This window comes from Eretmochelys imbricata, chromosome 10 (genome assembly GCF_965152235.1).
Source record: "Eretmochelys imbricata isolate rEreImb1 chromosome 10, rEreImb1.hap1, whole genome shotgun sequence".
Taxonomy (NCBI): Eukaryota; Metazoa; Chordata; order Testudines; family Cheloniidae; genus Eretmochelys; species Eretmochelys imbricata.
In genome coordinates this window covers 68,708,304-68,721,593 of record NC_135581.1, presented here as the reverse complement: position 1 = coordinate 68,721,593, position 13,290 = coordinate 68,708,304, and the positions used below count along the sequence as shown (strand labels likewise).

Here is a 13,290-nt window from a genome sequence, read left to right as displayed (position 1 = left end):
TGTTTTTCAACAGCCCGTTAAAGGCACCATTTTAGAACTATTATGTGAAATACACTTACATTTTAAAAAGAGAGACTCAAGGAAATTTTCTTATCTCACATCAAGCCAAGTGAGCAAAAGCATACACCCAACAAAATTCTATTTAGAAGCTGGTTAGTGAATATTTAACATTCTTGTCAGTGCTTAAATTTTGTGCATGTCTGTGCTGGTATTAAATACATGCAATCATGCCATTTATTATTCTAGAGCTCAACGCTCTCTCAAATAATAAAACTGTCTGTTTTAATTGCAGTGGTGCAAATCCAAGAGCTGCTGTTCAAAATCAGATGTTCTTATGATTATCTGAACTTCTTTGTTTCAGTGAGTAAGGGAGAGGCCAATTATGGGAGATAACTGAAAATAGAATTCAAGAAATCAAGGGGATCCATGGATTTGCAGGGTCTCAACCATCCACCATATAGTCTCCTTGTGCAGGGGACAGTGACAGTTCTGTGCATTGACTGATGTGCACAAACAAGGGCAGTAACACCCCTTTTCAGTTAGGGTGTTCCTGCTCCAGCTGAGTGATCTTGTGAGGCTAGTGGGTCCCAGACTGATCATATGCAAGAAAACACTCAGCCCGTGGCCTTGTGACAACAAAAGAGAACTGAGGCTAGGGTCCAAGCTTGGGCCCTTAATCCTGGTCTATATAGTCTGGGAACACTGTAGAAGCAGCACATTCATCACAAGGGTGGAGGAATTACCTTAGTTTATTATTGAGCAACCCTTCCAGCTGACTCAAGGAGCACTACAAATGGGCTAATCTGTTCCACATGTAGGCCTACCACTATGATGCAGATTTGAAGGGGGTAATAACTGAAGGGTGAAGGTGGTTCCTTTCTTTCTTGGTTAACATCCCGTCAAAGGATTAGTCCCTCTGAGTGTTCGTCTACGCTTCCTTTTTCCTCTGAACAGTGTGTAGTTGGTCCCATTCTTCATTAGAAGATTAATAAAGTTACTAGACATAGTGGGTAAAAGATGCCCTTCTTCTGATAATCAGGAAGCCTGTCCTGTGTCTGTCATTCTAATGCTTCTTTGTAATAGCTTAGCACTTTTCATCCAAGGACTTCAAGGTCCTTTACAGATGGGGAAACTGGGGCAGAGAGAAATGCAAGTAATTTAGCCAGTGTCAGAGCCAGAAAAAAATGTAACTCTCCTTGCTCCCAGCACAGTGCCTTATCCCCTAAACCACGTTACCTCCCACTGGAAGGCCAAAGGAGGATAACCTGTATCAAACTGGTGTCTATTTATCTTTACTACTGAGTGAGAACATCCTGTTTCATTTAAAAAGAGGCCATGTCAATATTTTTTAAAACTCCTCTTCCTGCATGATGGTTCTGCTCAAACAGAAAGTGCCTCTCAGAGATCTCTCAGCATCAAGCCTGCCCTTTGTTTCTACTAACTGCTGTGTAGGTCTCTGCTGAAATGAAATATATGCCAGTGTAACATTCTTTATAGCACAGTGTTTACTGAACGAGTTTATTCCCTATTTTTACTGGAATAATGTGAAATGTAGTCAGTCAAATAAGCCTTTCCCGCTTTTTCTTCAAGCGAGCTGAGCCAGGAAGAAGGAGTGCATCATGCATATGTTTTAATGAAATTACAGTGCTGAGATTATTTTGCTTTCTTGTTGTTCATGGTGGCTGGAATTCAGCCCCTTCTGGCCAGCCCACGCAAGTCTTTCTTTAATTTTTTGAACCCTCAAGATAGTTAGGTGCAGCATGGCCTGGCAGGGGGGCCACCGCACTTCTGCGTGCAGAGCTCCCCTCCAGTTCGGACGAAGCTGGCACAGAAGGAAGCATTGAGTGTGGGCTGAGGGAAGGGCCAGTAGATCAGCATTTACATTGGTCAAGTGGCTTGGAAACCACATGTGGGTTCTTCTAGCCCATCCGTTGGATTAGCAGCTGGGATGCTCACACGCTGCGGTTTATTCAGGATTTCTGCACAGAGTGGCCCAGTCTGCTCCTGATGAAGGTAGCGTAAAGCACCTACTGGTTTCTGTGGAATTTGGCCAGCCGTGGCCCAGGAGCCATGTCATACACCCCGAGTCTTTCCCATGTCCCATAATTATAGATACAGCTATGAAAAACGAATTCTGTGCTGATACAGTGGAAGGATTCCCAGCATTCAATAGACACCGTGTCGCTTGCAGCTAAACTTTTCCCGATGCATCAGGCTACATACAAACCTAGCTGTGGTCCAGGCAGTGTAAAAATTTTTCTTTTTAGGTTACTGTAGAGTCTCTCTTGAAGGTGGCGAGATTGGGACACAGTTAACAGCAGCTGTTACTTTAAGGCCTACTGAAATGACCCAAACAAACCCCACAAACCCTACATCCTCTGTAGAGGATATCTCCATCGGCCTTTGTGACTCTTGTGCTCTGGGCTTCCCCAGCCTTGAGGTGCCTGCCGACAGCTTTTGTGGACTCAGGTGCTTAGTTCGTTACTGCCCCAGCCCCCACCAGCAGTTAGTCAGCTGGTATGTGCGGTGTTTACAGAATAAACATGGAAATGTATCTTGTTCCCTTAGGGAGAGCAGCCTACCTTCACACAGGAGAAGTGATCGACGGAGTGGACATGAGGGCAGAAGTAGGGCTGCTAAGCCAAAACATAGTGGTGATGGGAGAGATGGAGAGGCAATGCTATGACTATAGCAATGGTTTATGCACCTTCTTTGATTTTGACACCTTTGGCGGACACATCAAGGTATTGTATAAGTCCTTTACTGATACCCTTCTACACAGAGCCAAACAACATTCACCTAGTAAGGGGGCCATGACATGGCAGGGCACATCCGGTGAGTCGAGGCCTGCAACATAAACAAGCCCCTCCTAGAGTAGACCATGGATTCACCTCCTGCTTCTCTTTTCTTCACAGGGCTCCCCCACACCCATTCAAACATTACCTTGCTAAACTGGCTGGGGCTCAGCACTCATAGGCTGCAGAGTTTAGATCCAAAATCCAGCTTCTTTAGGGTTTGGTAGTGCTCAGATCTGGGGCTTCAGTTCAAGCCCATCTTCCCACAGGATTAAATCTAGCACAATTGCTTTATGAAAAGCATTAAATGCAAACAGGTTTGCCTGAGTTTGCAAACTAGGAAGCATCTGCTGTGCAATGGTTTACCCCCTCTGTCAACCATCATAGTCTAAGACTTGCTCTGCCTGACTAATATAAAACAGAGAGACCAGAGGGGTGAGGTAATATATTTTATTGGACCAACTTCCGTTGGGGAGAGTGGCAAGCTTTCGAGCTTACACAGTGCTTGAAGAAGAGGTCTGTGTAAGCTCGAAAGCTTGTCTCTCTCGCCAACAGAAGTTGGTCCAATAAATGATATTACCTCACCACCACCCCCTTGTCTCTCTAGTATCCTGGGACAGACACAGCTACAACAACACTGCATGCAACAGTGAATAATATGAAACAAGCCACCAGATGTTCCTATGGCCACTTGACTAGTGTTTTATTTGTTCTGCAGATTGGTCTTGGTTTTAAAGCTGCCCATATTGAAGGTTTAGAATTGAAACACATGGGCCAGCAGAGAATGGGACACTATCCAATTCACTTCCACTTGGCTGGGGATGTGGATGAGAAGGGAGGCTACCACCCACCATCCTATGTGAAGGGCGTCTCCATTCACCACACCTTCTCGCGCTGTGTCACAGTCCATGGCTCCAATGGCTTGCTGGTAAGAAACAGCGGTTTGATGACTGCCTTCCTGATCAAGATGTCTTTTGATCCAGCCCATTTGCTGTCCCTAATATCATGAAAATGATTCTGAGGCCCCTGAAACAAGTCTGATTACTGATAGAATTATAGAGTTAGACCAAATGCTCTTCTCTTTTGCCCCAGATTTATTGAGTGATATTAATATGAATATATTTCAACATGTGTCTAAAACACAAATCCAACATAAGAATGTAAAACCAGGGGCCAAATTTTATACGGGACTCAGAGCTGACAGGGCTTTCACAATGCCATTGTATTCAGAGATTCCTGCAGACAATCCCATCTATAATGGGTTGTTGAATCTATCTAAAAACAAATAGTTTACTGCTAAAGAAGGTAATCACCAGAGCTAAGGTTACTTCAATTTGCTAATAAGAATTTTTGTTTGAAATTCCCATTCACAACACAAGCAGTCAGAGACCTCTGATTTAACCGAACGGTTTGTCAGAACACTAAGGTAATCCTGTAGGTTTCCTATAGTACAACAGCTATTTATCAGGTAAATTACAATACAGGAGAGCACATAGTGACAGCAGTAAACTCCCTGCAACCCTGGGCACTCACTCTACTTCAGAATAAAGAACACAATGAAAAACTTCTCACATTTTCATAAGACTCCATCGGTTCTGCTTTCCTGGGGGCATGAACAGTACGTGGACTGGAGCTGAGTTTAATTCAGAAAGGCTTTGATCAGCAAATGCACACATTCTGTATCATTGTTATGCTAGCTCCGATGGCTATGTCATGTTAGTCATCTTAGTGCCTTCTCAAATAGACACAGGTTCTGTTGATCACATTTTCCTTTAGTGTGTTCATCAACTTTAACGTTCTGTTTTTAAGAATATTTTGCAAGCCGCGCATGTTAGAAATTAGAGCTAGGACCCCATGTCCACTCCACCCAAGTGCTTGTGTACTTTTTGGCCTTGGGCCTAGATATCCAATTTGGACGTTAGTACTGAAACCATATAACTAACCACCATATACATTCCTTTTGTGAATGTGAGAAAGAGAAACCTTGGCCCACGTTCAGAAAAGGTTCAGAAATGTGTTTTGAAAGCAAAGCTTTTAAAAGCATGTAACAAACATCAGGACTGACTTCTCAACTTTTCCCAAGCATCAATCCAAAACAGTGGCCTCAACATGCCTGTTAGCTCCTCGGAAATCCCACATTTTTTCTGTGTTGGCACCACATGTGAAAAAAAGAATTGGAGCCAACATACAAAAGTGTTTTTAACAGGTCTCTAACCAGCCAAGATCTCAACCCTGTGCATAAGAGATCAGTGTTTTAATATGAGACCACCAGCATGCCACGCCACTGGCTGTGTCAAATGATGGTAATTGAGCACTAGGAATTCTCCCAGTATATCACTGGTATTTTAAAAACACCTGCACTAACTTTTCATTGAACCATTGTAAGAGCTTGCAGTGTTCAAGCTCAACATTTTTCATCCCTTATTTTGTATTCAAAGGGATCCTAAAATCTGCTGTCGACTTGGTTTCTGAAAAATCTGTTCTTCTTTACCTTATCTAAATTGTATTAGGCATCCGGAGATTTATGACTGCTTTCCAATTTAAAGCCATCCATGTAGCAGCTCAGTGTAGCTAAGAATGTAAGTAAAAAACAGCCTGGAAGAAGAGAATTGCCAGGAGTCTTTTTGTCAAGTAATGAGAAGGTTCCTAATAATGGCACCCTAAACACATCCTCTAGCTATGAGGCGGTTGCACAGCTGTTGATTAGCGGAGGGCTGACTAAAACCTCAGCTCTGATTCTAATTTTAAACCCTGTGTCTTGATTTATTGATGCTCGCTCTTACTGCCAAACCAAATACCCAGAAAGTGGTATTTCACGGGTCAGCTGGGTGGATTTATACTGGGTATTTGGAAATTTTCAGTCCCTTGTGCCTTTTCCAAATGAAAACCATGTCATTGTGACTAGAAAATACTGTAAGGATCCCTGTTCTCAGGCTTTTCCAGCCAAGACAGCAATGATGAAATGCAGACAGGCCGATATGATTGAAGAAAACTGCTTAATTCTGGTGGTGTAACTCAACAACTGCAATTCTTTGAGGGGCCTTGGAATTTGTTCCATGGCAAGTTATTTAAAAGAAACCTCCACTAAAAGAGAAATGCAACTATAATAATAATAAAAAAAACTACATTGATAATTTAATCCGTTTATTGTTTTACTTTTAAAAATGTATAATTTACTAATCTACACTCATTACCACCAAAAAATTGATTTTGCACATTTGATTTCAGCTGCATGTTTGTTGCCCTTTGTTGAAATGAAATGCCCAGTGAAATAAATTCCATGCTGTGCAGTCTAGCTGTTTGGCCCACTGCATCAAAAAGAGGATTTCTAAAAGTTTGATAAACTACACAGATGTAGTTCATTTCAATTAAAAATGCATTCAATCTTATTACCTATAATTGGACGTATACCCCGAGCAATTCCTCCTTAGCTGATCCTGCAGCAAGCTCTTCTGCTATGAAATCTAGTTTCCTTTCCCCCTTGAGATACTACATGAAGTCACAAAAACAAGCCAAATCTTCAATGAGGAAAGTACTGTTGTTATTACATGTGCTTCTAAGATGGTCTTCACTGTAGTATCTGGGCACCATTTATTTAAGTTAGCTAAGTTCTCCTCACATATCATTCAATGCCTCTGTGAGCAGATAGATCCAAGGAATAACCTGCCAGGAGACCAGTTGCCTTGGTGATCTTTGAGTGAACTAGCCTCTTAGTAGAGACACACACACACACACACAGACACACAAAATTTGCTGGAATATTAGGCCTCAAACCAGCAAAGCACTTGATCAGATGCTTATCTTTAGGTATGCGAGTGATCCCACTGACTTCCAGTATTTCCATTGGTTTCAATGGGACAACTCACAGGCCTATAGCTAAGGGCTTGCTTAATGCTTTGGTGAATGAGGGGGGAGGCACTTGGGTATTTTGTAACAGTTAAGTAATTGTTAAAGCAGCTTAGAGGTTCTCATACAGGCTCCTCACTGGGCTCTCAGGTTACTAGTGTCACAAATTATTTTGCTTTTAGCACTCTTGGCAGCAGGCTCAGAAATGTTAACGCTATAAAATATTAGAGGTAAAAAATAAACAGATGTCACTGTTTGCTCCTGGGGGCAGAGTTGTCTTCCTGTGCATTTACACACTGATGCTGAAAGCCTGTCCCTGGACAATAAATAAATAGCTATGGTTGGCTCGAACCAAACATGTTCTATGCTTGTCCACAAGCATATGTTCACTTTAAGGGCATAGATGGCCCTTCTCAAACCAAACTGCTTGAAATGGCCTTGTTGGCGTAATTACGTAATTGAAAATGTCCATGATTGCTGCAATACGCTGGCCAACTTTCCCTCTCCATTATACCACTGCAACCCCATTGATCAAATTCTGCTGCTACTTACACCCTGGTCAGAGCCCCTGAACTGGCCCATAATGTGTAGGCTGAAATGGAAGTTGTTATCAAAGATGGACATTAAATGAAGGCTGATTAAACTGTCTGCCAGAACTTGAAAGAGCTGTGCTGCTGGGGATAAGCAGCAGTGTTCTCTAACTGCTATAGTGATATCTGCTCTCAGTAATCCAACTGCGCTACAGGGCAATTGCTTTATGTAAAGGGCACTGTCAAATCTAGCCACATATTACAGTTAAAATAAGCGTATAGACTAATTGTAATGTTTCTGTGAAATTTAATTTTTCCCCCAATGCATTTTTTTAACAAATAAACCCTGTCCAGCAGTTCCCAAACTTTTCAGCACTGTGATAGTGCATGAGAATCTGAAAACGAAACAGTTCCACGTTTGTCCGTTTCCAGTCTGAGTAATCCCAGGGGCCAGAAATAGGAAAGATAATTAATCAAGTAAAGGGTGGAAAGTAAATCAGCTGGTGTAAATCAGTGTAGCTACTTTTTGACTTCAGTGGAGCTATTCTGACTTACACCAGCTGAGGATCTGGCCCCAGAGCCACAATCCTACATTAGGATATCTGCCAAAGGAGATGATACAGTACAGCATTCCAACCTGTGCCAATATATTGGCTTCCCTCTTACATTACTGGCAGATGTTTTCTACAATGGTACTGAATCTATACAGAGATTTGTTCCCTAGCCATTTTCTAAGCAATACCTCAATTTTTCGCTTTTCAGTCCTGATGTATTACACCAATACAGATCTAGTTCCAGAGTTCACTGGCGTAATGAATTGGTGCAGCAGGTAGCTGAGGAATTGTCTGAGATGTCACTTGTCAGCTTTCAGCAGCTAACCGGTCCAGAAACAACATATATGTATCTCTAAAGAACTGCCAGTGTGCTCAGGGAAAAGAATAGATTTACACAGCTGGTCAGTTGCAGTTTTGGCATCCCTGTGACTAAAGGCCTTGCTGAGGTAAAGGTGTGGTGATGCTCTTCAGGAAAATGAACCATCTTCAAGAGATGTTCTAGTATCCAATAGGTGTTTCTAATTGCAAGGCTTGCAAATTTCATGCTTTTCAAGATGGGATTATTAAAATAGCGCAGCACACTCATTTTACACTGAAATACTGATGGTGTCAGACTTGCATGGCTATCTAATTGAATCGAGAGAGTTAGCAGCAAATTTCGGAGAAGTAATTTAATAGAATGTATTGCACTGTATGTCATTTTAACAGTTTAATTTACTGTGATGATTTGTGTTCAGAGGCTTGAATATTTACACTGGACCATGGTCTATGCATAATACATGTGTTTGCAGATGGCAGTGTGAAATAGATCTGGCAGTATTCTGTCTGAGTGTATATATTTAACCATTTCAAGTTCAGCCCTGGAAATTGATTCCCCTTGGCTGTAACCTCTGAGATAAAGATCAGAGAACACTTCAAAAGTGCCTACATCCATTATGAAAAGTGACATAGGTATTTAGGAGCCCAAGTCTCATTCCAAGCCAATGGAACTTGGACTTCCAAGAGCCTAAATCAGTTCTGAAAATGGGTCTTAGGTAGAGCTGATTGCAAAGTTTTTAACAAAACTTCTTCCTACTGGAAAAACTGTTTTGTCTAAACCAAACTTTTTAGTTGAAATGTCTTGGTTTCCACACAAATCTCATCAGGAAGGTTTCTCACATCCAGGGTGGAATATCTGGCTAGAGATGGCAACCCCAGAATAATCAGTAGCCCAGGGGTTAAGGTACTCACCTGACATGTGGGAGAACTATGTTCGAATACCTGCTCTAAATCTGGCAGAACAGATACTTGAGCCTGGGTCTCCCATTCCACTCTCCAGAATTCATTTCAGTGTCTTCTGTTTGAGCTGCTCCACTTTATATAGACAAATGAGTATTCATTGGGCCGGAGATTGAGAGCAGGGATTTGACCTTGGGTCTGCCACATCCCACAGGAGTTTTCTAATCACCTGGTTGTTGAGTGTTCTAGAAATCTCTTGCACTGTTCACAAAGAGCTTTGAAAGGTCTCAAGTTTGTTCCACATCAGAACAAAAACCATTTCTGAAACTTCAACATTTTCCATGAAACGGAAATGTTGTTTCCCACCCTGCCCTGGTTTTAGGCTCCTAAGTCATTTACTTGCTTCTGAAAATTTTACCTCAGATCTTCAACTGGGGTAAATCAGAATAGCTTTGTGAGAGACAATAAGGCTGCAATGTGAACTACATGTGAACTGCAGGGTTTTCAATGGAGCTACACTGATTAACACCAGCTGGCTTGTTTCAATTTCAAGTAAAGCTCTTGTCATCAGTTGGAAAAAGGGTCAGGTCAGACTTAAAACAATCCAGCCTGTCCAGTAAACAACTAGCAGCATCTCTGATAGCCTAGAAAAATATTTTTTTTTCACTTCAGGAGATATATTTTAGTCCATCAACTTTGCTGTTTGTGTAACTGCACAAAGATGAATAAGCCCAGATGTGGCTTAAACATCTGATGTCCCCGTCCCCCCCATTCCTGTCTCTTCGTCTTTTGTCTTTTATTATGATATTATCACTTGCTCAACATGCAGATTACAGCAGAGTGTGATTAGCATTTCATATGAAATGGCAAATTCTAATTAAATCTTAAAAGCTTACACTATCACTTAGTATGTAAATTCATTGGGGCAAGGACCGTCTTTATGCTGAATGTGTTTGTACAGCTCCTGATACAATAGGGTCCTGGCCTCTGACTGAGGCTCCACAGTAAAATAATAATAATTAATAGCATTATTATTATTATTATTTATTATCTCTAAGTGGCTAGAAAACTAAAACTGAATGCAGCTCCATTTTTGTACATGCAGATTAAGGATGTTGTGGGCTACAACACCCTGGGACACTGCTTCTTTACTGAGGATGGGCCAGAGGAACGCAACACATTTGATCACTGCCTTGGACTGCTCGTTAAACCTAGCACTCTCCTGCCATCTGACCGAGACAGTAAAATGTGCAAGATGATTACAGAAGGGGCATACCCAGGGTACATCCCCAAACCCAGGCAGGATTGCAAGTAAGTGGGAAATCCTTTTTGTTTTGTTTTTTTTTTCCCTTGCCTTGTAGGATTTGACTTTTTTTTTTATCCATGAAACACAGGATTGGGTGTATATAGTTAAGTATACTGCTTTCAGGAATATGGGCCATGTGCTCAAAAAGATAGGGTGGCTGTCTCTGCAGGATGTTTCCATGCTATTTATACATTTACACATGCAGGGTATAATTTTGCTTAGTATTTTTAGTGTAAGGTCAACTAAAGTGCTTGTTATCGCAGATATTATTGCATGCATCCCTTTCAAAGTGCAATATGAAGACAAATGGCCCTGACACTGCATTGCCTTGCATCTCATTTATACCACCAATATGTGCGTATAAAATGCTATTAAATTCAGAATGGGACAGACTCTGCCATCTTTATTCATATTGAGTTGTACTTTATTCTGCAACTAGTCCCATTGATTACAATGGAATTCCTTGTGGAGTAAGGGTACTACTCAACGTGAGGAAGGGTGGCAGAATCTGTCCTAACAGTTGTATTTTGCATCCACTTGACATATACTGTACAGGGAGTAAACTCAAACCAAAGAGTTGAATTCAATGTAGTTCAGCAAGACCTTTGAACATGACTATGGAATATCAAAGATTGCCTAAGCATAGAGTCCCGACTACTAATCCGTACATAAGTGAGTGCATGAAAGTTCTTAAAGCCCGTTTCTATTTGAGGCAAACTCTAAGCCCAGCCTGGCAAACCGCTGAGTGCCGACTAGAAGGTGCTAAGCAACCTCATCTCCCATCTTGCAAGATCCAATCCTCTAATATGCCTTTTCAGATCCACAAAACCTCAACAGGGGCAGATTTATGGGATGGATCTCTGTAGTGGTTGAAATGAAAAGGATTTAGTAAGAGTTCTTTTTGCAGTTTAGCGCATTACTCTGTAAAGACAGACTTAGGTGAAGTATAGGAGAAACATGAACCCCCCACAATCAATGCACACAGTCTGGAGCTAGAGTTTCACTGATAACTACGACTAGCTAACAGCAAGTTGTAGGCCTTGTGACATCAGAGGGCTAACTCTCTTTTTTTTTTCTTTTTCTTTCCTTCTAGCTTCTTACTGAATTTTTAAAATAAAATTATAGGGCCAGATTCTGTCCACTTTTACCCATGTTTCCTTGTACCTTACTCTGTGAATAGTCCTATTGATTTCAGTGGGAATATTCAGCCTAAGGATGGATATGAGAATCTGGCCATGGATTGAGAAACCAGTGGGGGATGGTAGTGAAGCACAGTAGCATGTGGAAAGAGCAGATGCTAGGGGGTTGCTATGAAAAGCCCATAGAAACACTTTGTCAAATCCCTGGCTAAACCAGTCTCCAGGGAACCTGGAGCCCCATTGTAGGGCTTTTCTTGTCTATGACACATTCACCTTATCATGAAATATAATTGACAGCTAACAGCTTCACACCAGGTTTGGGATTTCAGTAGAAATTCTTCATTTAATTCCTGAGGTCTTTAAAGATAAGACCATTTTGCTGCATCTGCAGATGATGGTAACAGCTGTGATATGATGAGACAAAAAGAAACCCCAGTTGCTACACCCCGTAGGGCAGGAGCTTATCTGCTCTGTGATCTGACCTGCCTGTACTGTATGCACTGGAATGCTAACTCCTTTGTGTGCGCTTCAGGTGTCATTTTCATGGTCATCTTTGTTCCCCATCTGCAGTGCTGTGTCCACCTTCTGGATGGCCAATCCACATAACAACCTTATAAACTGTGCAGCTGCAGGATCCGAAGTGAGTATAAAGGTTTCTTCTTTGGGAAAATTCAGAGCAACTGTAGTAGCCCTGTAACTTTTGGTTCTCGCTGTTTCCACTGCTCAGGCCATATATTGATGCAGCTAGTGTTTCAAATGCAATCTCCCTCGCCTTCACTTCCCCACTTCTGGTCATTTGCTGTAGTTCAGGCTTGCAGATCTGGATTACTTTTAACAAAATTCCCAAACCAGAGCCAGTATAAATTAAAGACCGAACCCGCCTACTCCCATTAGGTCAATGGCAAAGCTCCTATTGACCACAATGGGGACAGGCACAGTCCTAAGCCCAGTACATGAATGGTATGTAGGGCTGTGACATTTAAATCCATCCTAATGGCAAATCTACAGAAATTCTAACTCAGCTCAATTGTCTTTTATTTTTTTCAATTACAAAATAAACAAACTAAAGTATTTGGCCCAAAGTTTGCAAATCTCCAGGCTTAAATGTAGGCATCTATCTCAATTTTGGGCACCTAAATCAGTGGCCTGATTTTTCAAAGGTGCTGAGCACCTGAAGCTCTCAATGATATAAGTAGGGTTTGTCGGTGCTCAGCACATCTGAAAGTCAGGCCAGTTTACATTTAGGTGCCTCAGTATGGATGTTGGAGGCTAACTTGAGGTGCCCTGAAAATGCTGGCCCTAACTGCTTTCATATATATATGTGTGTGTGTGTGGGGGGGGGTCTTTTGTATATAGATACAGGGCAATACCAGCTACTGTTATGTGTCCTGAAATCTGCTGGCTTTCACCTTGCATTATTTCCTGGTAAGCCCCCGTACTAATGTAGACCTGTAAAGTTCAAGTGAAGGCTCACGCTGTGTATTCCCTTTTGCAGGAAACAGGGTTTTGGTTTGTTTTTCACCATGTGCCTACAGGCCCCTCAGAAGGAATGTATTCTCCAGGCTACACTGAGCACATTCCAATGGGAAAATTCTACAACAATCGGGCACATTCCAACTACCGAGTGAGTCCGCACGCAATGAAAACTATCTTCCTGTCTAAAAACACCACTTGATCTCTCCAGCTTTCTGAGTCTGCAAGCTATTAAGTGCTGTGATTTCTGATTCACTATAAGCAATTGCAAACTAATTTTCAGCATTTGTATCTACAAACAAAGTGGCTTGTTTGCTGGGATAATAGAATTACAGATTCTGTTTACATTGGATTCACTTTACTATTCTTGAGCTAAAGGCTAAAATTTCTCATGGGACGTTGGGAGATAAGAGGATCTTACTTTCACTC

General features: G+C 41.7%; 1 protein-coding gene across 1 annotated transcript in view; it reads left to right on the top strand.

The window, feature by feature from the left end:
* The window catches only part of CEMIP (cell migration inducing hyaluronidase 1), a 61,930-nt gene that overhangs the window by 27,125 nt on the left and 21,515 nt on the right, over window positions 1-13,290 (top strand). Inside the window, exons 11-15 of the mRNA XM_077828304.1 lie at window positions 2,569-2,744; window positions 3,514-3,723; window positions 10,049-10,254; window positions 11,959-12,028; window positions 12,884-13,012. Of these exons, the coding sequence (XP_077684430.1) occupies window positions 2,569-2,744; window positions 3,514-3,723; window positions 10,049-10,254; window positions 11,959-12,028; window positions 12,884-13,012 (791 nt within the window). The remainder of the gene's footprint in view (window positions 1-2,568; window positions 2,745-3,513; window positions 3,724-10,048; window positions 10,255-11,958; window positions 12,029-12,883; window positions 13,013-13,290) is intronic.